Source organism: Medicago truncatula, chromosome 4 (genome assembly GCF_003473485.1).
Source record: "Medicago truncatula cultivar Jemalong A17 chromosome 4, MtrunA17r5.0-ANR, whole genome shotgun sequence".
Lineage (NCBI taxonomy): Eukaryota > Viridiplantae > Streptophyta > Magnoliopsida > Fabales > Fabaceae > Medicago > Medicago truncatula.
Window position 1 is genome coordinate 32446996 of NC_053045.1, and position 22991 is coordinate 32469986.

The window sequence follows — 22991 nt, forward strand, 5'->3', positions numbered from 1 at the left end:
GACTCCTCTTCATTTTGGTTCAGCCCTTGGAGTCCGCTTGGTGTTCTAGGAACTCAGGTCCCCTATGTTGACATTTATGATTTGCAGCTCACAGTTAAAGATGTTCTCACTTCTAATGTTCCTCACACACATGTCCTTTATACTCAGCTTTCCCATGAGACTTACACTTTCATCACCATTTGCACTATAAATTCAATGATAATGTTGAAGATGCTTACATCTGGAAAAATCATAGGAGCGGCAACTACTCCACCAAGAGTGGATATAATTGGCTTCTCACTACTGCCGACCTGGTTAGCTCTAGTCTGACTTTACACTCTTGGTCTTGGATTTGGAAGTTAAGACTCCCAGAAAAGTATAAGTTTCTCCTTTGGTTGGCCTGCCATAATGCGGTACCTACTTTATCCTTGCTTAATTACAGAAACATGGCGCCCTCTGCTATTTGTAGCCGTTGTGGCCTCCAAAACGAAACTTTCCTCTATTGTATATTAGGGACTAAGACTATCTGGCATCACCTTGGTTTCATTAGTTTTGAGTTTTTCTCTATTACCAACTCACACGATTGGCTCAAGGAGGGGTCCATGGATCCTAGATCCTTCACTTTCTCAGTTGGAGTTTGGTGTCATAGAAATTCTATGTGTTTCAGCAACGACATTTGGTCTTGGCATCACCTTGCTGCAAACATATATAATTCAATTGAGGTAATTAAATCTAGCTTTTCAACTCATGTTAATGCTGCTCCAGCTGGTCGTTTGGTTAAATGGAATAATAATAACCACACTTGTGTTATTCTTAACGTGGATGGTAGTTGTCACGGTTCTCCCATCAGATCCGGGTTCGGGGGAATTCTGAAAAACAGTGATGAGTTTTTCTTAGCTGCCTTATCAGGTTTCATCCCAGGTTCAGATTATATTATGCTTGCTAAACTTTCGGCTATTTACCATTGATTGATCATAGCTCGAAATTTGGGTTTTGTGGGGTTAGTTTGCTACTCTATTCTCTTGTTTGCATCAATCTCATCAATGGTCGTCTAGAGAAGTATCATGTCTATGTTGTTTTTAGGTACCGTTTGGCCAGACTATTTTTTTGGTCTAAAAGCTACTTTAAAATAAAGTTAAAATAAAGCCATTTAAGGAAAAAGCTAAAGCTATTTGGTTTCTTTATTTTTTTTAGTTCTAAAGTTATTTTTAAGTTAAAAGTTATTTGGCAAAATATTGTACAAAACTTTGAATTTATTATTTTTTTGGTGGTGTACGGGGTTCGAACCCGGGACCTTGTATATATTTATGCATCGTGTATATCAATTGAGCTAAGTTCACGAGGACAAAACTTTGAATTTATTATGAATTAACATAATAAATAAAAAAATGTTTAAAATATTTTTTGAAGGGAAAAAATGTTTAAAATATAAAATATTTTCTTTTACAAATACTATATTTACTCAATGACGTTTATTTTATGTAACATGAATACAAATTCGTATCATCATATAAAGGACTTGTTAAATATTTGAATAGGAGAAATAATTTAAGAAAGCTCAAATAATAAATATCAAAGTAGTTTGAAAAATTAAAAACATAAATCATCTTGTTTAAAAAAAAATAAAATAAATCATCACAAACTCAAACATTTATACTCTTCATCAACGCAACTCCTATTTGATTTCTAACTCTATTCATGTAGCCTCCATTTTGTACTCTTCCTGGATTATATGAATCGATTTCTTCATTTATATTGTTTTCTTCGTCACGCTCAATCATATATTCAGAGATAACATCACATTTATTAAACTCTTCATCTTCAACTCCACACATTCGAATAAAGTTGTGGAGTGTTGTTGCTGCAACTATGATCTTTTGTTGTTTGAATAGTTTATTTTTTCTTTTTCAATTATACTGTATAACAAATTTGGTTATAAGAATACAATATTTTTTGTGTCATTTAAAAAGATAAGAATTTACATTATATGATATTATATTTGTTACATTGTTGGTGTCATTGAAGAAGATATGTTTAGTTTTTTAATAAGAAAAAGAGATGCATAGTTTGTTACAATATAAATGTATAAACTATATATAAGTATAATTTTTTATGCATCTTTACTTGTACTTTTAATTAAAATCAAAATTTTATAAAAATAATTATACGCATTACGCAACACTAAAAAAATTATACGCATTAGTGTAACGAAAAAACAGACATACGGACAAAAAATATTACTCTAAACGTAATGTGTGTGTGTATATTTGTGAGGTTGAAGAAATAGAATAAAAATATTTGGTCTCATCCAATAACAACATGAATAAAAATATTTGTGAGGTTGTGATAATTAAACGATATTGAAATTAAATATATAAGTGATAAAAAAATAATAAAATTCCTTCAAAAATAGATAATAAAATTAAATGGAACCTCCTTCAAAAACAAATTATATGGACCGGTTCAAAAAATAAAATAAAATAAAATGGAATAAAAAAATTGAAATATAATATTAAAAAATAAAAGAAAAGTGCCAGCATGAGTAGAAGAGAGGTGCTTGTGAAGTAAGTTGGGGATAAGTAGTTTTTTGAAGTAACATTCAACAACTTTTGGTTAAAGTTCAACCCATTCAATTTTATGCATTCTAAAAAAAGTATTTTTTTTCAAATGTACTTTATTGATATTGTGTTTGTCCTATCTTTTCCTTAAAAATGTAGAGAAGCTGAAAAAAAAAAGCCGGACCAAACGGTACCTTATACAAGACATAAAAGAGCTTCTTCATCAAAGTAATGTCACTGTTTGCCATACTCTCAGAGAAGGGAATCAATGTGATGATTTTTTAACAAAGCTTGGAGCTTCTTCGAATATTGATCTCCTTATTCACGCTTCTCTTCTTGATGGGCTGCTTAATCTTCTTAGAAGTGACGCCAATGGAACTTTCTTCCTTAAAAAATAATTAGCTTCTGTTAGGTTTTTTTTTCGTTCTTTCTTTTTGTCCGTTTTTGCTGCCTCCTTTTCCATTGTAACAAAACAAAAAATAAAAAACTCCAACCAGTTTCACCTCTAAACTCTAAACTAGTCTTTGAAGACATTTTTATGACCATCGCATACACACTTTTTAAGATCACTACTCCCACATTATAAATTGTTATTGCCGTTTTACATAAATTAATAAATATAATTAATTTTGTATGAAAAAGATGTAATTATGAGTATTTTATAAAATGATCCTTCATTAATGATATGAAAATAAAAATTTAAAAAAAATGAAAGAAGAAATAATAATAAATAGTTATACATATAATATAAAAAATAACAACAATGTTTCGTTGATATTGTAAGTCAAATGATTATTTATATATATATATATTTTTTTTTATCTAAAGTGACTTATAAACCGAGATGAAGGAAGTATATAACTTGTTCGGACTTCCACAATCGTATCAGTTAAACATTCATGCGTTGTTTGAGATTTGATTCATTTACCTTAATTATAAAATCACCGTTAACATGTATACCTCGCAAAAGTTAAATTATCTGTTTTTTTGGTTACAAGGCTAAAGTAAAAAGAAAAAGAACTAAACAGACAATGGGAAAAGGTAAAAAAAGACAAGGCTAGCGCCTTAGAAAACAGGTTCCTAATTCATCCGTCTTTAATAGAGGTAGCAGGTCCTCCGGTGGAGCAGAGTGGATGGACAGCTCAACATCATTAGAAGCTCCGAGCTTTACCATGAAGTCAGCATTCTGATTACCTTCTCTAAGCGAATGAAGAATAGAGTAGGGTCCTGAGCTCATGAGGTCTTTGATATTTTGTATAAGCACAACATAAACATGAAAGTGATTTAACCCCTGTTTCGGATAAAATACAAGTGACTATAATGATACAATATCGTCTTTTTAATTTTATGATTTCAAGCAATGGGAGGCTGGTCTATAATATTGAACAATAAACATAGCATTTATATACATTATGATAATTTTATTGTGTTTTGTTTGAAAGAAAGAATTTATTGTTAGAAATAAATAAATATTTTTATCAAAAAAGAAATAAATAAAACTTATCTCTCAAAAAAAATATTTATTTATTTCCCAAATTATTCCGTTTCAAAAAAGAAATAATCACTCACTCCGTTTGAAAACACAGCGAAAACAAAGAAACACAAGAATATAGAAAGCCTCTAACCAGCTCATCGATCCGCATCATTGTTGAGTTAAAACATGATCCTAACCGTGTATCTATACATCCTTCTAACGGATAAAACAGTTCCACGTCACTGATCCGCAACAAACCTCATTAGCCAATAGAAACACAAGACCGTCTTATATATAAATCTCACCGCAACAATCAGAATTCATTCACATACACCTTTAACTCTTCCTACTTTCTCATTTTCGATTCCCAAATTCGAAACCCTAACTTTCTTCAATTTTCCGATTCAATGGCGCCAAAGGGAGAGAAGAAGCCAGCAGAGAAGAAACCCGCAGAGGAGAAGAAGTCCACCGTCGCCGAGAAGGCTCCTGCTGAGAAGAAGCCAAAGGCAGGAAAGAAGCTACCAAAGGAAGGTGGTTCCGCTGCGGGAGAGAAGAAGAAGAAGAGAAGCAAGAAGAATGTTGAAACATACAAGATCTATATCTTCAAGGTTCTGAAACAAGTTCACCCAGACATTGGTATCTCAAGCAAAGCCATGGGTATCATGAACAGTTTCATCAATGATATCTTCGAGAAACTTGCTCAAGAATCATCCAGACTTGCTCGTTACAACAAGAAGCCAACAATCACTTCAAGGGAAATTCAGACTGCTGTCAGACTTGTTCTTCCTGGTGAATTGGCCAAGCATGCTGTTTCTGAGGGTACCAAAGCTGTGACCAAGTTCACTAGTTCTTAGATTTGAGATAGTATCGATTTTATTTCTTGTTTACTGGATCTGGTTTTAGTTATCATTAGACGTTTCGATTAGTAGCTTTATTTTCTTATTTTGAGGATGTAATTGAAGTAATGTGATCTGGTTGATTGTACTATAATGATGGAATTGATGATATGACTTCTAAAATGTTTTTAAATATTTGTTATCAAGTGTTGTTTAATGATGTACATTTTTTTGTTTCATTGCGGAAATTGGGAACACTTATTTAACTTGTGATGTGAACTTAGTGCCATTTAAAAAAAAAAATCACATTGAAATTCTTTTAATGGTTGGTCCAATTTCATTGTATATTTTAAACAGATTTGAATTATGTTTTTTTAAGAATTAATTTAGACTTTCAGTTTCTTTAGGAAAGAACAGACCCAATTAGTTGTTGGAAACTCAATTCCTATCTAGGTAACCCCTTGCATAAGCCTGATGATAAACTCTGCCTGTTCAAGGCATTTTGCAAGAGGGAATTATGACCTAGAAGTTGTGTCCCTAGCAATTTGTTTGGAAGGGCATACTTATGATCTGAATAAGAATGGTATATCAGTAAGATTCAGCAGGGAAAACATGACACCCCTTAGCCCAAGTTTACCTCCTACTCATCCTTGATAATATATGACTTAAGGGCACACGACTACTGCTACATTTGAGAATTGCTATATGTTATAGTACATTGTAACGAGAAAAAGATGGACATGGCCTGAGTTATCTCGCCAATGAAATCAAGGTGATTGTTGAATCCGATTCTAAAGAGAAGAGATCTTTGATGTTCTCTGGATTAACCATAGGATTGTACAAAGCAACAAGGATGCTCATCGCTCTTCATGTGCATGAAACAATTACCAAAACCATAGATGAGGGATATGTTGCAAGGTATTGCACAACAAAATGTCGGAAACCAACTATTAACTGACCTCACCCACAACCAATCCCATATGGACCAGGGGAATCATCTTTTGCTGCAACTAACGAGTTTGCTGATAGGGATCCCTGATTCAAGGCCTCATTCGCACATAGATGGAACACTGCTGACGTCCAACAAAGGTCTTTTTCTTCTATACATGATTCAATGTGCAGGTTGCAGCTACAAATGTAGAATCCAAAATCCCGCAATTATCAGCAGATGGATCTGATAACCTACTTGGCCCATGTTGTATGGCCTTAGGCCATGCCTTTTACCGGGGTGTGTTGAATGCTTCATCTCCAGCTGAGGACAGTGGCGCAAATGAACAAGGTGATGATGGTGGTGAGGAAGAAGGCTTTGGATCTAGATCATGATCGAAATCAGGCTTTGGTGATTTTGTGGATATGAAGAATTGGAGGAGGAAACCGAAGGATCTGCCCGAGGAGGAGACGAAGAATATGAGGACATGAGTTCTGATTGAGGATTATAGTAAAGGACGGAATGATTTAACTGAAAACTCACTATATACTAAGTGAAACTTTATAAGCCTGAAGTATTTGATTCCTTCAATTTGAGTTTGTTGCTCATTCTGACTCTCATTTTGAATAAATTTTTGTTATCTTGAATAACTTCAATGATCTTATGTGTTAATTTTCTTTGAATTATGGTAAATTTAAATTTAAACAAACAAGGTTTGGGATGTATGAACAAATTTATTTTTATGCTAATGGTAATATTTGTTGTTTGAAATTTTTTAGTTGATGAATGCATATAGATAAAATCATCAACTAAATCATCAATATGATGACAAGTTGATGATTGCAAAGGCGAGGGTACATGTTTATGGCCACATATATCATACATAGTGAGTAGTGAGTATTTGATAACTCCCTTTGATTAAAAAAAATGTAAAATTTGCAATGTTTCTTTCAAGTGTTCAAATTAAATTGAAAATCGGACAAAATTGAATATTATTAAATGTGTTTGGATGACATTTTGTGAAAATCGTACAGATTGAATCGAATTTTAGATTGATTTTTCAAAACTGAACTGAACCGAACCAAATCGAACAACATACATATATTTTAATTCATATTTCCATTTTTATAAGTAAAATTTATTATTTAAGCTATTTTTTTTCATTTTACTTCTTTTAATATCAAGTAAAAGTTTAATTTAATCAATTTTGTTTCTATTTCATATGTTTCAAAGATAATCAATCATTATTATTCTGTACTATTAATTTTTTATAAATCATATGTTATATTTGTATCAAACCTATTATCTTATCATATTTTTATAAGATTATAACTAATAAAAAAAGTTACAATTTGAAATTTGGATTTTCAAAAATCGATCCAAATCAAATCGCATTAAATTAGATTGGATCAGATCAGTTTTTTCAAATTAAGCATCCAAAACCAAACTGAACCGCATATAATTTTATCTTTAGATATGATTAGTTTTTGCCTCAAAACCGACTCAAACCAGATCGCGAAACACCACTAATTTCTTTTTACTGTCAAATTTTCCGAGCGAGCTATTTCTTACTACTAGAGAATCTTCCCTATTCTTAAAAATGCAGTTCTTTTTTTATCAATTGCAAATTTTTATTCTTGTTGAAATTATGAAACCTTGAACCTTCACGTTAGTTTTATCCAATTAATTTTACAAACAAAGGTTTTAATGAGACAAGTGACTACTATCTTTGTTTACATGAGTATTGGCTTAGAGCATTTACATTCATTCCACTCACTTGGATTGTTTAAAATAGATCCCACTTAATTTTTTTATATTATTTTACATATTTTAATTATTTAAACAATTCAATTATATTTTATAAATATTCATATCACTCGTAAAAGTTTTAAAATGAGTCCCATCAAACCCCATAAAACATCTCACATTTATATATTGTATATATAAGTGTGTATTTGTTGGAGTTTTAATATAAAAAAATTGATGTTGGCATATTGCAAAAGAGTAATGATATTTGAACAATTTTTTTGCTACAACTTTTGGGACAACCTTGTTGTGCTCTTTTTTTATTAGTCAAAAACAATGGAGAGAGAAAAAAGAAGAGAGAAAATAAGAAGAAAATGTGAGTATGAGAGAGAAAGTTGTACAAAAATGGTTGTACAAATATCATTTCTCATTGCAAAAAGTGAAATGCAATGTTGTTTGCACAACCACGTCAAGATTCTCTCCATTTATTAGTTTCTCCGCTTCTTTTATTTAGATAGATAATGACACAATTTTTTTTTGAAATGTAAAAAGTAATTAATAATAATGGAATTCACTTAACAGTCGGTCACTTTTTATTTTATCTATCTATCTCTCGAAATTGCATTTTTCATACGGTAGGTATAGCATAGGGGGTCTTTGTTTATCAAATTCAAATACTAGTAAACCACGGAGATATTCTACACAATTGAGATGAGGTTATGTAAAGTCTAATTCGATGCAAATAAAAAAGAATATAGAGTAGACTCTTCAAATTCACTAAAGTTGAAAAAGACATTACTTTGTAAGTGATATATAAGAAATAAATAGATAATAGTTAGGTTCAAACCTAGTTCCTGTCAATCTGTCATTTTACAACAAACAAATTATTATTTTTTTGTTTTGAAGGAACAACAGAGAAATTATTGATGGTAAGGAAAAATGGAAAACATCATTATCCATGCTACATACATGTAACCGTCCATTTTATTGTTTTTTTTCTTTCTTCAGGATGATTATTTTTTATTTTTTGAGAGGTTCAGGATGATTCTATATCCATAGAATTGCATATCCATTTCCAACAAAAATACCTCGGCGGAGAAGACGAAACTTCCAACCAAGAGACTTCTCTAGAATGAGTAATGTCATTGATATTCTTTTTCTTTGATATGTTGTCAATATAAAATTTAAAACTAATTATATATCTGATTTTAAAAATAATTATGACTAAATTCAAATGTTTATAGTACTACTAATAAGTGACAATGTAAGAAGTCAATATAAACTAAAAATTATTTTATTATGTCACAACAGATGTGTGCACAATTGGTAAAAAAATTGACTCCTACTTCATAAAAACGTAAGTTCAACTCTTGTTTTGTAAGATCATTTTTAGTGGGTGATATGTTCTACTTCAAGAGTCCAACTTACATAAATTTTAGAGGGATGTTAGAGATATTTTCTTTTTAATACTTATTTTTTCATTAGATGAATTCAATATATATCAAAATACTCTAAATGAACAAAGTGTATGGTCCATCTTAATTTATGTCAATAAGAGAGTAAATGTTAGAACGAAAGTTGGTATTGCCAATATTGTCAATATTGTAATCCAATAAAAGAAGTTTATTTATTTATATATTTTATTTATCAATTGTCAATGGATATCTGGTAACAGAGAAATTTATTTAAGGAGGCCCCTATACCGCAAGTATTGACCCATGTAGTACAAACTTCCTACCAATTTTTTTTTTTTTATGGAAAATCAAATTAGGCACCGTTTGGTTCTAATACCACCACCTTTACAAGGCCACATAACTCCTATGCTTCAACTAGCCACCATCCTTCATTCAAAAGGTTTCTCCATCACCATAGCACACACTCATTTCAATTCCCCTAATCCTTCTAATCACCCTAATTTCAATTTTCTACCTTTCTTCGATGGTTTATCTAATACCCAAATTACTTCCAAGAATTTTGTAGATATTGCTTCAACTCTAAATATAAAGTGCGTATCTTCACTTAAGGAGACATTAGTTCATTATATTACAAAATTAGCAAATGAAAATCATGGTGAAAAAATTGCTTGCATCATCTATGATGGATTTTTATCCTTCATCGATTCTTTGGCTAAGGAACTAAAGCTACCAAGCATAGTCTTCCGAACCACTAGTGCTACTAATTTACTCACTTATCACGTGTGTCTTCAGCTACAAAGCAAAGGTTACCTTCCATTGCAAGGTTCTATGTTACTATAACTTTTTTGTTTTCACAAATTACTTTTTTTGGATCACTGTTTTGACAAATTATAGTTGCTCAAAGATGCTTCATATTTTCAATTCATTCATGCGAATCATAGCTAATGAAAGTTTCAAATATATTTTTTTCGTTTGTACATAACCATACTTGTGAATATCTTTTATGGATAGTACGGATGTCTGGATACATGAATACATGGAAATTTTTCTGCTGTTAATAAAAGAGAATATTTCTTATGGAAATTTTCAATTAAAATTTTATATCTGTCATTTTAACACATTAATAAGCTTTGAGACTGTTGACCCTACATATTGATTTGAACAAAAAAAAATACTATATGTTCACACGACTCTATCATCATTTCCTTAAGAGGGTCTTCACAAAACAAGTGCGTGTTATTAAAGAGATTAGTTTTGTTTATTATTCTTTGTTGGAAATTATGTTGGAATCTCTCTCAATCACTATTGGACAGACCAATTCCACCTCCAATAATATACAGATAATATACAGATAGATAGAGATAGATACATCCTCCCGAAAGATTCCTCATGTTTAATGACCTTGAAGTAGCTTTTTTCTGTTCACATTCACGCTCAAGAAAATGATACCATAACCATAAAAAAAATTCTTTAAAAAAAAATAACCATAAATTTTTTAGCTTGTATGATTTATTTCATATAAATGTAAATATATAGGGGTTAGAATTTAAACTCAATTTTCCACTTATTCACATTAAGAAATAAAAACATAACTTCACACGAATCATAGTAATTAATTAATTGTTGAATTATTTATTTATTTTTACACGAATGACTATTTAACATATTGCATGTATTACAGATTCAAAGTCAAGGGACTTGGTGCCAGAACTGGACTTGCTGCGATTCAAAGATCTACCCCTTTTTAATTTGACAAATCAATATGATTTTTTACAAAGCATAGGTAAAACACTTTCAATAACACCTTTGGGTGTTATATTCAACACCGTGGAAAGCTTAGAAGATTCATCACTAAATCAACTCCAAAAGCTATACAAAGCTAACCTCTTCCCCATAGGTCCTCTACACATGATTGCCAATGATGCTAACAATAGTAGCATTCTGCAAGAAAATGATAATTGCATATCTTGGCTAAATTACAACAAACCAAGAAAGTCTGTGTTATATGTAAGTTTGGGAAGCATAGCTAGTTGGGAAGAGAAAGAGCTAACTGAAGTTGCTTGTGGCTTAGTCAACAGCAGACAAAATTTCCTTTGGGTTATTCGACCTGAGTCAATCAGCGATGTTTCAGCGTGGTTAGAATCCTTGCCGGAAGATGTTAAAGTAGGTGTGGCAGAGAGAGGCTGTGTTGTGAAATGGGCACCTCAAAGTGAAGTTTTGGCACACAAAGCTGTTGGAGGCTTTTGGAGTCATTGTGGTTGGAATTCTACATTGGAGAGTTTGTGCGAAGGAGTACCAATTATCTGCCAACCTTCTTTTGGAGATCAGAGGGTAAATGCAAGGTTGCTGAGTCATGTTTGGAAGGTGGGTTTGGAATGGTGTAATGCCATAGAAAGGGATGAGATTGAAAGGGTGGTTAGAAGACTTATGGTGAATTCAGAAGGGGAGATGATGAGACAAAGAGCAACAGAATTGAAGCATGAAATTGGGATAGCTGTGAGGGGTTCTTCATGTGATGCACTAAATGGATTGGTAAAGTACATCTTATCATTGAATGCCTGATTTCACAACAGAATTTAAGGGGGGCAAATTGAAGTACCTTGTAATTATGATAAGACTTGAATATATGTGAAATAGAAGAAATAAGATTGTAAGGTTAATTGAATAGGAGTTACTTTTTTAAAATTAAAAAAAAAAACATTAATTAGTTTGTTTTGTGGTGATCATTAAGGTAATTAATGTTTCTTGATTTAATTTATATATGAGCTTAAACCTACCGTAAATTAAAGACAAGAAGTGTAACCAAAAAAATTAAAGACAAGAAGAACCCGAATTCGAATCTTGGTTGAAACAGTAAGACTCTAAATTACCAGGTTCCTTCCTCTAAGAACCGGGGTAAAACAAAAAACCTAGAGGTAATCCAATACAAGAAGACCACAGTTGATTAGACGAAAGAGCGTCATTAATCATAACTTAACTTGTTACATTATTAAGTCAATTCCTTAGCAGTATTCTTCAAGAAGACCATGGTTGCATTTGCATGTCTTCCATACTGAGCTTCTCAGCAGCAAATTAAGGACTCCTTCAATTTCTCCTCCCTACCCTTGGCCAGAATGCGACCACCTTCCACCTTCGCAGTTGCTACCTTGGAGTTTGCCGGGGCCTTGGCATGCTCCACCTGACAGTCCTCCAACCTTTTGCTCAAAATTATTCGTTTACATTTAAAAAAAAGCACCCACGTCAAAATTATGCTTGCTAATGGAGCCTCAATTACTTGTAAATGGAAGATTTTACTTATCACGTCAAAATTATTCTTTAAGCCCTATCAATGCCCCTAAGGAGTATGTAGAAGGAGCATTGGAAGCTAGCCTGATGAGAGTTTTGAGCTCAAAGATCAGGCTGATTTACGATCTTATGATGAAGTCCTCTACAAATAGGTTCTCTTCAAGGACAGCAGTTGCGGGAAATAGAGGCGAGCGAGAAAAGCCATAAAGGTCCAACCATTTTTGAATCCCAAGGGAGAATCATTAAAGAAGCAGTCAAGTGATTCGTACTCCTATAGCATCTCTTAGTGAGAAGAGTAACTAGAACGTAGAGAATCAGCCGACTTGGTCGACAATTGTCTCTGAACTCCTTAAGATGCAACAACAGTCCAAACGGGACGAGTTTGAAGAAAAGAAGTGGCATTTAGGAATTATGATTTCAAGAAAATAGCAAAACCATTACTTGAACAACAAGCAAATGGCTCTGATGAGAAAACATGATCAAGGTCGAGGCTAATGGTTGATACCACATGATAGATATTTCAGTCTCAGTTCTTTTTTTATGACCATCTAAAATAATTTGTTAGATGCATTAGCATTTTCAACAAGAAGCTGATGAAACATACAATATTTGCGTCTAACATAACATAACATTACATAGATTAAAAAAAACATACACACCTATGAAGCACAGACACAGATAAAGATATTAGACACGACACGTATCCGACACTAGGACACAATTATCCGAGGATTGTTTGTGTTTCATAGATACTCATTATTATTATTATTATTATATATCATATATATTGTGATATGAAATAGACACGCACATAGAAGCATGGTAACACACTACAATAATAAACTTAAATCCCAAAAGAACAGACATACATACATACATACACACATATACATACTATGATTTGAAATAGACACAATTTAAGGAAACAAACTGAAGAGATTATACACATTCAGTCGGTGCCTTCAATTTCAACAACCCTAATGTTCCTCCCACCAGAACCAGAAGATTGTTGAATCTTCGGAACAGTGACAACAAGAACACCATTAACCATATTCGCTTTAAGCTCTTGAAGGTTACCATCATCAGGAATCTTAAACCTACTCATGAAATTACCACTCTCAACACTAACCTGAAGCATTCTCTCATCTTGAAGCTCAACAAACACATCTTCGTTTGTGAAACCAGGAAGCACCACCTTCCAAATATGAGCTCTCGGTGTCTCTCTCCAATCCATACGGGTGTTTAGGGATGATCCGAAGCTGAAATCAGGGAAGAAATTGGTGATGGGTGAAGGGAGTGGGAAGTGGAAATCCATGAATGGATCCCATAGAGATAGGGGATTTGGATCCCAAAGGTTAAGAGATGTGTTGGAACTGTTGCCTTGACGGTTGTTGATGGGTATTAGCGACATCTTTGGAAAGATTGATTCTGTAAGCAAACTGGTGTGTAACTCACTTTGGAAGAAGGTTATGGATGTAATAATCTCCTTACTTTGAATGTTCTAGAAACTTGGAGACTTCCACTTTTTCACCGTTTCATTTTCCACTTACTATTTCATAATTGTGCAATAGTCTGTATGAACACAATTAAGCTGGTTCTTAAGAAAAAAAAAAATAAAAAAATTCAGTTGGTTGGGACACCACAGTTAAAGTAAAAGACGACCTGATATGAATAAATTTTAATCATTATTTACAAAGGATTTTTTATTTTTTTTTATAATTTTTTTCAATAAAACATAATAATTGTGAGTGTTCGTTTTCCCTGAAAAAAAAATAAAAATTGTGAGTGTTCGTTAGTTGTTTGGTTTGGTTTTTGAGCATAAAAGTCAGTTAACAAAATAAAAACTGCAAATCAAATTAAACCATGTGGTCGAGTAAAAAATGATATGAACACATCCAAAGCAAATGTAGTTTTTTGTGGTTTCAATTTGTGTTGGTTCGGTTTGCAGTTTTTTTATTGGATTGATTTGATTTTGTACACCTTAATAATAATAACATTGGAAGATTTAAAAAAAACAGTTGAGAGACCAATACGAAAGTGCAAGGACCAATATCAAAAAATGTTTTTTTTTTTAAGGGAACAAAAAATGTTGAAAGTGCAAGGACTAATAATATTTTTAAGTAAAAAAATAATGTATAAAATAATAATAAAATGTTGGAATATTTTAATTATAAAAAATTTTCTTTAGTGTGCCACATGGAGTATAATAACTGGTCCACGTGAAACACCGTTAGTTTTGCTTTTTTTGTAAACTAAAACTTAACAGAAGAAGGATTAGTTGTGAAATTTTTATAAAATGCAGAGATTAATGCTAATAAAATGGTCTAATGCCGGAATATGGTAAAAGTGAAAGGATCAATAACATATTTAAACATAAATTTTATAATATGAAAAAGCAAACACCCTCAAAAACCCTTCAAATCATGTCGAAACACCTTTAAAAACCCTCAATCTTTTCATATATTTTATAATTTGAATAACGTGTGCTAGAGAGAAGAGAGTGAAAATAAATTCCCCTACTTTCCCCCCTCTTGTTTTGGTATGATGTTTGAGATTTAAATTTTTGGATAAAGGTCAATACAATTTGGGTAGCCAAAAAAACTGAAGAATTACTGTAAGAATACCTCATATTGCTTACGTACTCCTAAGTTGCCCAAAATGTCACTATTGTATACGATCTCAAGTTGCGATGTGATTCTATTTGGAGATAGCATTTGATCCATTTGGGATTTAAAGTCCAATCCGTTCGCGAGATAACTTATGTTTCGAATAAATAGGTAATTATCTCCCCCGAAATTGTAAGTTTCATCAATTAATCTCCTGAAATTAACAAAATTTCAATTACCTCTTTAAAATTTCACAACATTAATCAATTTACCCCCTCCGTCAAATTTTTCTGTTAGTGAACATGACGTTTTGCAAATACCCCCCTGAAGTTTTACACTTATGTGCAAAATGCCCCCAAACTTAAAAATTTATATTATTTTTTCTTAAAGACAAACAATTAATGATTAAATATTAAAACTAACTATTAATTTTGGAGTTTGGGAAAACTACATGCATATATACATCAAATAGGGAAAAATGTGTATTTTTAAAGTGACAATAATGGTTATTTCTAATAGACAAATTATTATTTTTAGGGGTTTATAGACAAATTAATAATCAGTTTTAAATTTATATTTTCTCCTTCACCATCTTAGTCTTTTAACTCCTCCAACTCCTTCAACAATTTGCTCAAACCATTTAAACTACACAACCCCCAATATTTTCATATGATTTGTTCTTGTTTACACACTTTATAGAAAACTTCATTCTAACTTCTTGTTTGTGCTTCAGGCAGGGACAATCATTCATCGTATACAATTTAGCTCACACCACAATACTATCAGACCAACATATCATATATAGCATATTAAGTAATATTCATGTAAAAAAGACACAAATCACCAGCAAATGAAATATGTGATTGGTATGTATAGAGGAACACTTATTGAGAAATGTCAAACACTTAGACATATATTTCTTTGCCTTTGAAATTAATCCACAAATCATCCCATTATTGTCACTTTAAAAAATACACATTTTTCCCATTTTGAAGCCTATTTTGATGTATATATGCATGTAGTTTTCCCAAACTCCAAAATTAATAGTTAGTTTTAATATTTAACTATTAATTGTTTGTTTTTAACAAAAAAATAATATAAATTTTTAAGTTTGAGGGGCATTTTGCACATAAGTGCAAAACTTCAGGGGGTATTTGCAAAACGTCATGTTCACTAACATAAAAATTTGACGGAGGGGGTAATTGATTAACATTGTGAAATTTCAGGGGGGTAATTGAAGTTTTGATAATTTCAGGGGATAATTGACGAAACTTACAATTTCAGGATGATAATTACCTATTTACTCCTTATGTTCCTATCAGGAGTTAAAGTCCAACGGACCTGGATAAAAAAGATGAGAATGACAAAATGCCTTTTAATTTGTCGTAGACATATATTTGTGTTTAAAATGCTTCATAAGAAAACATCAAAATGTTCCATAACAAAAAATATATATGTTAAAACATCATATTAAAATCATTCTAACAAAACAACAAATTGTGTTCATTAACAAAACATAATAATTAGGGTTCCAAAATAAAACCGCAAATCGATCTAAAAAAATTGAAAACCACAAAAAATCGAATATTTTTGGATGCGTTTGGATGTTGTTTTATCAAAACCGTTAGGATCGGTTTGAATTTTGGATCACTTTCTCAAAACCGAACCAAACCGAACCACAAAAAGTAAATATTAATACTTATTTATTCTTTTATTAGTATTATAGATTTTATAATTATGTTGCTTGTTGGTTTTTAATCTTATATATTGTGCTAATTTAATCTATATTATTGTTACTTCATAAGTTTAAAAAATAATCGATAAATTTCATATTGTAATTTTAATTTTTTAATATATTTTACATTAAACCTATTCTTTTGCCGTATTTGTGTATTATTAATATTGATAAAAATTATATTCTTCAACAAAAAGTAAATAAAAAATATATATATTTTGCATTTTGGATATCCAAAAACCGATCCAAATTAAACCGCATATATTTGGATCGGATCGGTTCAATTATTTTTTGAATTTTCATCCAAACCGGACTGAACCGCGTGTGATTTTTATTTTGGATAAGATGACATTTTACCTAAAAATCGATCCAAACCGCACCGCAAACACGCCTAATAATAATCATTTCGATAAACAACAAAATGGATAAATTATATGTGTTCAATGCTGATGCATATAAATAGTTCTCTCGAGTGCAGCGAAGATAACATGTCTATAAATGCCCAGAAAACATCCATTCTTTTTAAGCACACACTCAATCAAGTGGAAAAAATACACCAACAACCACACATGATCCATCCTACATGTGTGCGTAACCTTCATGATTCCTCTAATTATCAAAGACTAAAAATCATATGACGAGATCAAGGCAGATTGACAGTTTTGCCTCATGGATGGACAACCCGATCAACGTTCATGATTCCTCTGATTATCAAAGATGAATTTACTTGCAATATTATATCCGTAAATAGGATATTCGTCGGACTACCTCATGGGAACCGTGGAAGGGGAATTTTTCTGCACGGGGATGGGGGAGAAAGTCCCCTTCAAGGCAGGGCATGGATTTTCGCACAATACTTGCAGAAATTTCATTTATATTATATTTCTTTACGATAATGTCTTAATATTATATTTCTTTACGATTAAATTTTATTTTATTTACCAACTAATTGATTAAAAATAATAGAAATTTAGTGTTATTTTTTCATGCTGATGGGGATGGGGAGGAAAAACTCCCCATGGCAAAAAATGAGAACAGAGATGGGGGACAATTTGAGTGGCGGAGAGTGGAAAAATACTCCCCCACCTCCGTCCCGCCCCATTGACATCTCTATGTTTTCCATACTAGATTAAGAACAATATAGAGTAAGATGGGTTTTCAAGCGGACCATCCTGATTGGTGGTCGATGGTGGTTTGGTACTTAAAAATCACCTAAAATATCGATTGACAATGTTTCTTAAAAGTAGAAGTTCACGTGTCCTTCTTGATCTTTATGATTGAAACGTCGATTAGATCGAAATGAGGAAAAATTAATGGGTAATAGATGAGTCTTATGCACTTATATTCGTTTCCTCTTGACTTTGTCATCACCTCTCAACTGGGAAAACTGAGAACTACGATCTTCTACTTTCAAAAGATAAATATATGTTTGGTGTTAACAAGGTTTCAGTCGATTTTTAGGTACGAGCCAAGTATACGGCACTCCCATGCACCTATCAAAGCTAAGTGATATAATATAGAATTTGCCTATAGTGTCAAAGCAACATGTGGGTTATATGATGGAATCACAAGAAAAAAGAAATGTCAAAACAACATGTGGGTTATATGATGGAATCACAAGAAAAAAGAAACTCCACTACTCTTGCACATGCATTAAATATAGCGAAAAGTTTTTTCATTATGACTTGTTTTAATTCTATGATCATTACCAATATGTAAGTAAAATCATAAAAATTTACTGTTGGTTTCCGTAGTCATATCAAAGATGATGTAAACTGCTCTTTTTCTGAGAAAATTTGCATGAGGATCATTTTGCTGATATTGTCAATAATTGGACTCAAGACATCTCTAATTAGCACTTATTGTTTCATATCTATTGGATTCGAGAGAGTAAAGTGGAAACCAATATTCAATTGTAATGATATTTTTTTGGTTGAGAAATGCTATTAACACACATTTTAACATACTCTTTTTGATTGATTAAAATTTACATGGGCTCCACCAAATTTATATAGATCTCATACGATTTATATTGAATGTGTTAAAATGTGTATTGTCAGCATTTCTCTTCTGGATTATATTGATTGTTGTCCATTGTATATCGTGTTGTTTAGTTAACTTTTTTCATCGTGTACTAAACTAGTACTTGTACTAATGTTTTTTGTTTTTTTTTTAATCAAGTACTTGTACTAATGTTGAACGCGTATAATTTGCATGTGCTAAAGATTAAATTAGTCTAAACTACCAAATAAAAGATTAAATTAGTCTCCTTCAAAAAAACAAAAGATTAAATTAGTCATATTTGAGACAGTGTTATGTAACTGCCAACTGTTAATATTATTATTAAAATTCTAATAAGTTGAGATTAAAAAGTTGTACAAGCAAAAACAAACAAAAAATGAGTTGATTTCTGCAACGCATGGTTCATGACATATTTTCCTTTTTTAAGCTTAAAATGGTTATATGTTATAATATGAAAACTAATTTTAATCTGGGTGAAAAGATTAAATTTCATTTAATCTATCATAATGCTACGTTGATTTCTCATATTTAAAAATATATAAATGAGATTTTTTTGACACAATAAATATTATAGATGTATATAAAAGAATATGAAGAATGGATTCATCTTCTATCCAAGAACTACCTCACATTACATTAGTTTTATAATGACAAATATATGTAACGCGATTACAATGACTATATTTTATACGATCTCCGATCAATCATATGATACACGAATAGTTGGTATATATGCAACGCGTGATTGATAATTGATTTATTTAAGCAATATTCAAATAGCATCATTACAGTTTTGGATCTTATTCGTAATGATGATGTCTTGCTTTGAACCTTCACCTTTTGTTTATTGTACAAACAAATGGTTCAACACTTCAAATTATTATTTTTTGACAAGTAAAAGGTTCGATCTTAATCTTATATTATACGGCGGAAAGCGATATAAGTAAATATTAGGAATCTTTTGCAGCCTAAAATATGGCCTTTGTGCCATAGAAAGGACGACACATGTTGTGCAAGAGTGATTTTTTTGACTCAAATTGAACATTTTTTATTTTGCTTTTAGTTTTGTGCTACCTTGTGCCAACAACTTTGATCTCAAGCCTGCATAGAATGAGGAAATTTTATCCTCTTCTTTTGATACAAACATGAGTCCATTATTATACTTAGTTATCTATTCTATTAAGAGAAATGTTACTTCTATAAGCTTGTCATGAAAATTAAAAAACACAGTAACAAAAATATCATGAGAATAATTACGGTCACAGATGTCTCTTTGATTAAATGATTATAATAAATTTGTGGTGTGTTCATAGCATTGCATCAACCGAAGTTGAATCTAGATTGATGAGCTAACATGATACATCGTGACAATTAATATTCGAAGTTTAGTTAAGAGAGATATCCATATATTTGAAATCTAACTTTACACACTTATTTTGAAAAAATGTTTGTACATAGCCACAAGAAATAATATATAGTATTTTTCTAAAAAGAAATATATTGAAGAAGGATGGTATATTGTTTTGTTGCGTTTGTTTCAAACTATATTTAGAAATTAGAAGTTTGCAAATTGCAAAAGCTACTTGCTTGAAGTTACTAACCAGTGCCCGACACCAAACGTCAGAGAACAGAACAATCCATACAAATCAACCGCAAAAACAGGAAAAGAAGAAATTATCAAAACAAAGAAAACGGAAAAGATGAAGTGAACATAAAAGACACTTTATCCGTTTTAAATTATGTTTTTTTTGTTAGTTTTATACAGTTATTAAAAAAATTATTATTATTGTTGATTTTAACGGTAAAATATAGTTAGTAGAGTTGTTAGATGATTAAAATATAATAAATAAGAGTATGCCGGTAGAAATGAATAATAAATGTTGTACTCATGTTATAAAATGGATAAATAATTTGAGACATAAAAAAATAGTAAAGATAAGACCTATCTTGATACGGATGGAGTAATTGGAAAATGACACTCCCTTTGCTCCAAATTATGTCTCTTTGAAAAAAAATTCTCCTAAATTATATGTCGTTTTACAATACCAATAAAAAATTAATGTTATTTTTCCTATTATTCTTTAACTATTTATTACTCTTTAATTTTTCTCATTTAATTTATTAAGGACAATTTTGTAAAACAACTAATATTTTTTTTTTGATGAAAGGGAGGGCCGAAGCCCGAAAAAAGAAATTATATCTTAATCAAGCGCCGAAAAGTAACCCCCGCTTGATCAGCAGCTAACAAATGGTTAATTTGAGTCGGACACGACTCATAAAACATCATCTCATTCCCCATGATACATCCAATATTAGCTAACGCATCAGCACACCTATTTGCTTCACGATACGAGTGTTTAACCTTCACTTCCCATTCCATTTGAAGAAAATTTTAGGATAGATGGGAAATGTCCAAAAGGGCATAGTATAATTTGGGAAAGAGGGGAGTAATAAAAATCCTTTTAAGTTAAGACACTTGTTAAACAATATAATATAATAAGAGTCACGGTAACATGTGTCATAAAGGCGCATGATAGAATTTTCATAAATAGTAAGTATTTATCAAAAAAAAATATTACTTTAATATATATTATAAGATAAAGTTCATGTTTAGATTCATTCAATAAATGACGTATTTATTCTATTTTAAAAATTAGATATATCATTTATGTATTTTGACAAAAGATATATTATTCATTGAATAAACTTAAAATGTAATTTTTTTTATAATAAAAATATGAAAGAGTAGTTGAAAAAATGTAAGAAATAGATGGAAATGATTTTCGATACATAATTTCTATATTTACTTTTAAACATGTGCATGTAATATGTACCCTTATGTTTTGTAATTTATGTAAAGATTCTTTAGAAGTCTCAAAAACATTCTTTTCTTATAAAGCTTCTTTGTTAAAGTTCTTTAACAAAGGTTCTTAAACACTAGTTAACCTAGTTGAAAGTTACCGTATAAATTATTTTATGGAAATGTTAATGAGTACTTTCAATATATTCGTTAAAGACTATAAAGAGTAAGTATTTATAAAAATGTATGTAATCTATGCATTGAAAATTAAAATATTTTATTTTTTTAGAGAATAATTATTTGGTTTGATGATATGCTTAAAAAATATCTCGAAAACACTCGTTACCAAGACCCTTTATCTTAAGGACACAAGTAAACGACGATTTCTCTATTAGCTTTGCTCGACCCCAATCAAACGGCTGAGATTAATGTGAGAGAGGACTAGGTGGGTCCACGTGAAGCCCACCTACTGAGTCCCGTTGACGAATGGGTCCATATTTTAATCAAAGCTTTCTTACAAGAAGAGAATCAAAGCCAAAAAAATCCAATAAAATAATGCATCACGTGGGGCCTAGGATCACACACTACACTATCTAGTATCTATCCTCTTTCTTCTTTATCGTCACCGCTTTTTGCTCTCCATCATGTCACTATCACCGTTTGATCTTATTGTTTTTTAACCTTTCGATTGGATTCATGAAATGCATAGGCCGCTCCCCCCATAATCTGGACTTCTTTTTGCCACGTCATCGTGACATACCCAGCTTAATTCGAAAACAGGGACATCCTAGAGTAAACAACTTAGTCAAATTCTCTTCATTTCTCAAAGGGATCCCGATTTGCTGTTCTAGCAAAATTACACAGTTCCACACAGATATAGATCTTAACCATTAATTTAAGATCCGACCATTTATATTACCTTAATAATTTCACAATTAAATGATATTATTCGTTGATATTGATCAATAGTCGAAAGTTCGATTATCATAAAGATAGATACAAGTAAAATATTGGTGAAACATAAATTTGTTATTTTAATACGGCGTAAAATCTTAAATTGTTTGAGAATTGAGATATATTATCATTCACACTCATTAATTTAATGAAACATATTTTATAAAGATAAAATCGTGACGATTCACTCAACAAATAAAAACAGACAATACCTTAAAATACGGTATGTATATTTGAGGTTGAAACGAGACATCTATCAATATTTTATCTTTGTTTATCTTTTTTGTTGAAGTAATCATATTTGTGTTAATCTCATACTTAACAAGAAGAAAAAATGTAACCAAAAAAAATACTTAACAAGAATTTAACCTAAAAATATTTTATATATGATCGATAATTATTTTAACTAAAATTTTCTTTCAATTGCTCTCAACTAAAACTCATTAACAACTTAACTATCCGACAAATCGCTAAAAAACATAATACATTGTGAGATCAATAATTATAAGTCTAAACATAATATTCTTTTTTTTTACAAAATATTAAAATATTAAAATTTATCGTTATTAGCCAAATTAACTAGCTATTTTAAAGTTGGGTAAATAAGTCTAAAAACTCCAACTACCATAATATATTATTTTTTTTTGTAAAAC

General features: G+C 31.0%; 3 protein-coding genes across 4 annotated transcripts; 2 read left to right on the plus strand and 1 right to left on the minus strand.

The window, feature by feature from the left end:
• The first annotated feature begins 4321 nt into the window (after window positions 1–4321).
• LOC25492556 (probable histone H2B.1) lies at window positions 4322–5053 on the plus strand. The gene has a single exon (XM_024780932.2). The coding sequence runs from the start codon at window positions 4419–4421 to the stop codon at window positions 4863–4865; it is 447 nt and encodes a 148-aa protein (XP_024636700.1). The 5' UTR covers window positions 4322–4418; the 3' UTR covers window positions 4866–5053.
• A 4174-nt stretch (window positions 5054–9227) lies between these two features.
• LOC25492557 (UDP-glucose iridoid glucosyltransferase) lies at window positions 9228–11643 on the plus strand. 2 transcript variants are annotated; one of them, XM_013600719.3, is made up of 2 exons: window positions 9228–9759; window positions 10618–11643. In XM_013600719.3, exons 1-2 carry the CDS (start codon window positions 9276–9278, stop codon window positions 11496–11498), a joined length of 1365 nt encoding a protein of 454 aa, XP_013456173.1. In that variant the 5' UTR covers window positions 9228–9275; the 3' UTR covers window positions 11499–11643. The 2 variants fall into 2 exon arrangements, with proteins under 2 accessions (XP_013456173.1, XP_013456172.1); XM_013600718.3 differs by having other exon boundaries at window positions 9228–9741.
• A 1172-nt stretch (window positions 11644–12815) lies between these two features.
• Window positions 12816–13774, minus strand: LOC25492559 (17.5 kDa class I heat shock protein). The gene has a single exon (XM_013600721.3). The coding sequence runs from the start codon at window positions 13630–13632 to the stop codon at window positions 13171–13173; it is 462 nt and encodes a 153-aa protein (XP_013456175.1). The 5' UTR covers window positions 13633–13774; the 3' UTR covers window positions 12816–13170.
• Window positions 13775–22991: the final 9217 nt, after the last annotated feature.

What these genes read in the sequence shown, in the direction of transcription:
- LOC25492559 (XM_013600721.3), bottom strand. Translation starts at nt 13,632, where the DNA reads ATGTCGCTAATACCCATCAACAACCGTCAAGGCAACAGTTCCAACACA.
- LOC25492556 (XM_024780932.2), top strand. Translation starts at nt 4,419, where the DNA reads ATGGCGCCAAAGGGAGAGAAGAAGCCAGCAGAGAAGAAACCCGCAGAG.
- LOC25492557 (XM_013600719.3), top strand. Translation starts at nt 9,276, where the DNA reads ATGGAAAATCAAATTAGGCACCGTTTGGTTCTAATACCACCACCTTTA. An exon ending in AGGTTACCTTCCATTGCAAG is followed by an intron (nt 9,760 to 10,617) that starts GTTCTATGTTAC and finishes CATGTATTACAG; the next exon opens with ATTCAAAGTCAAGGGACTTG.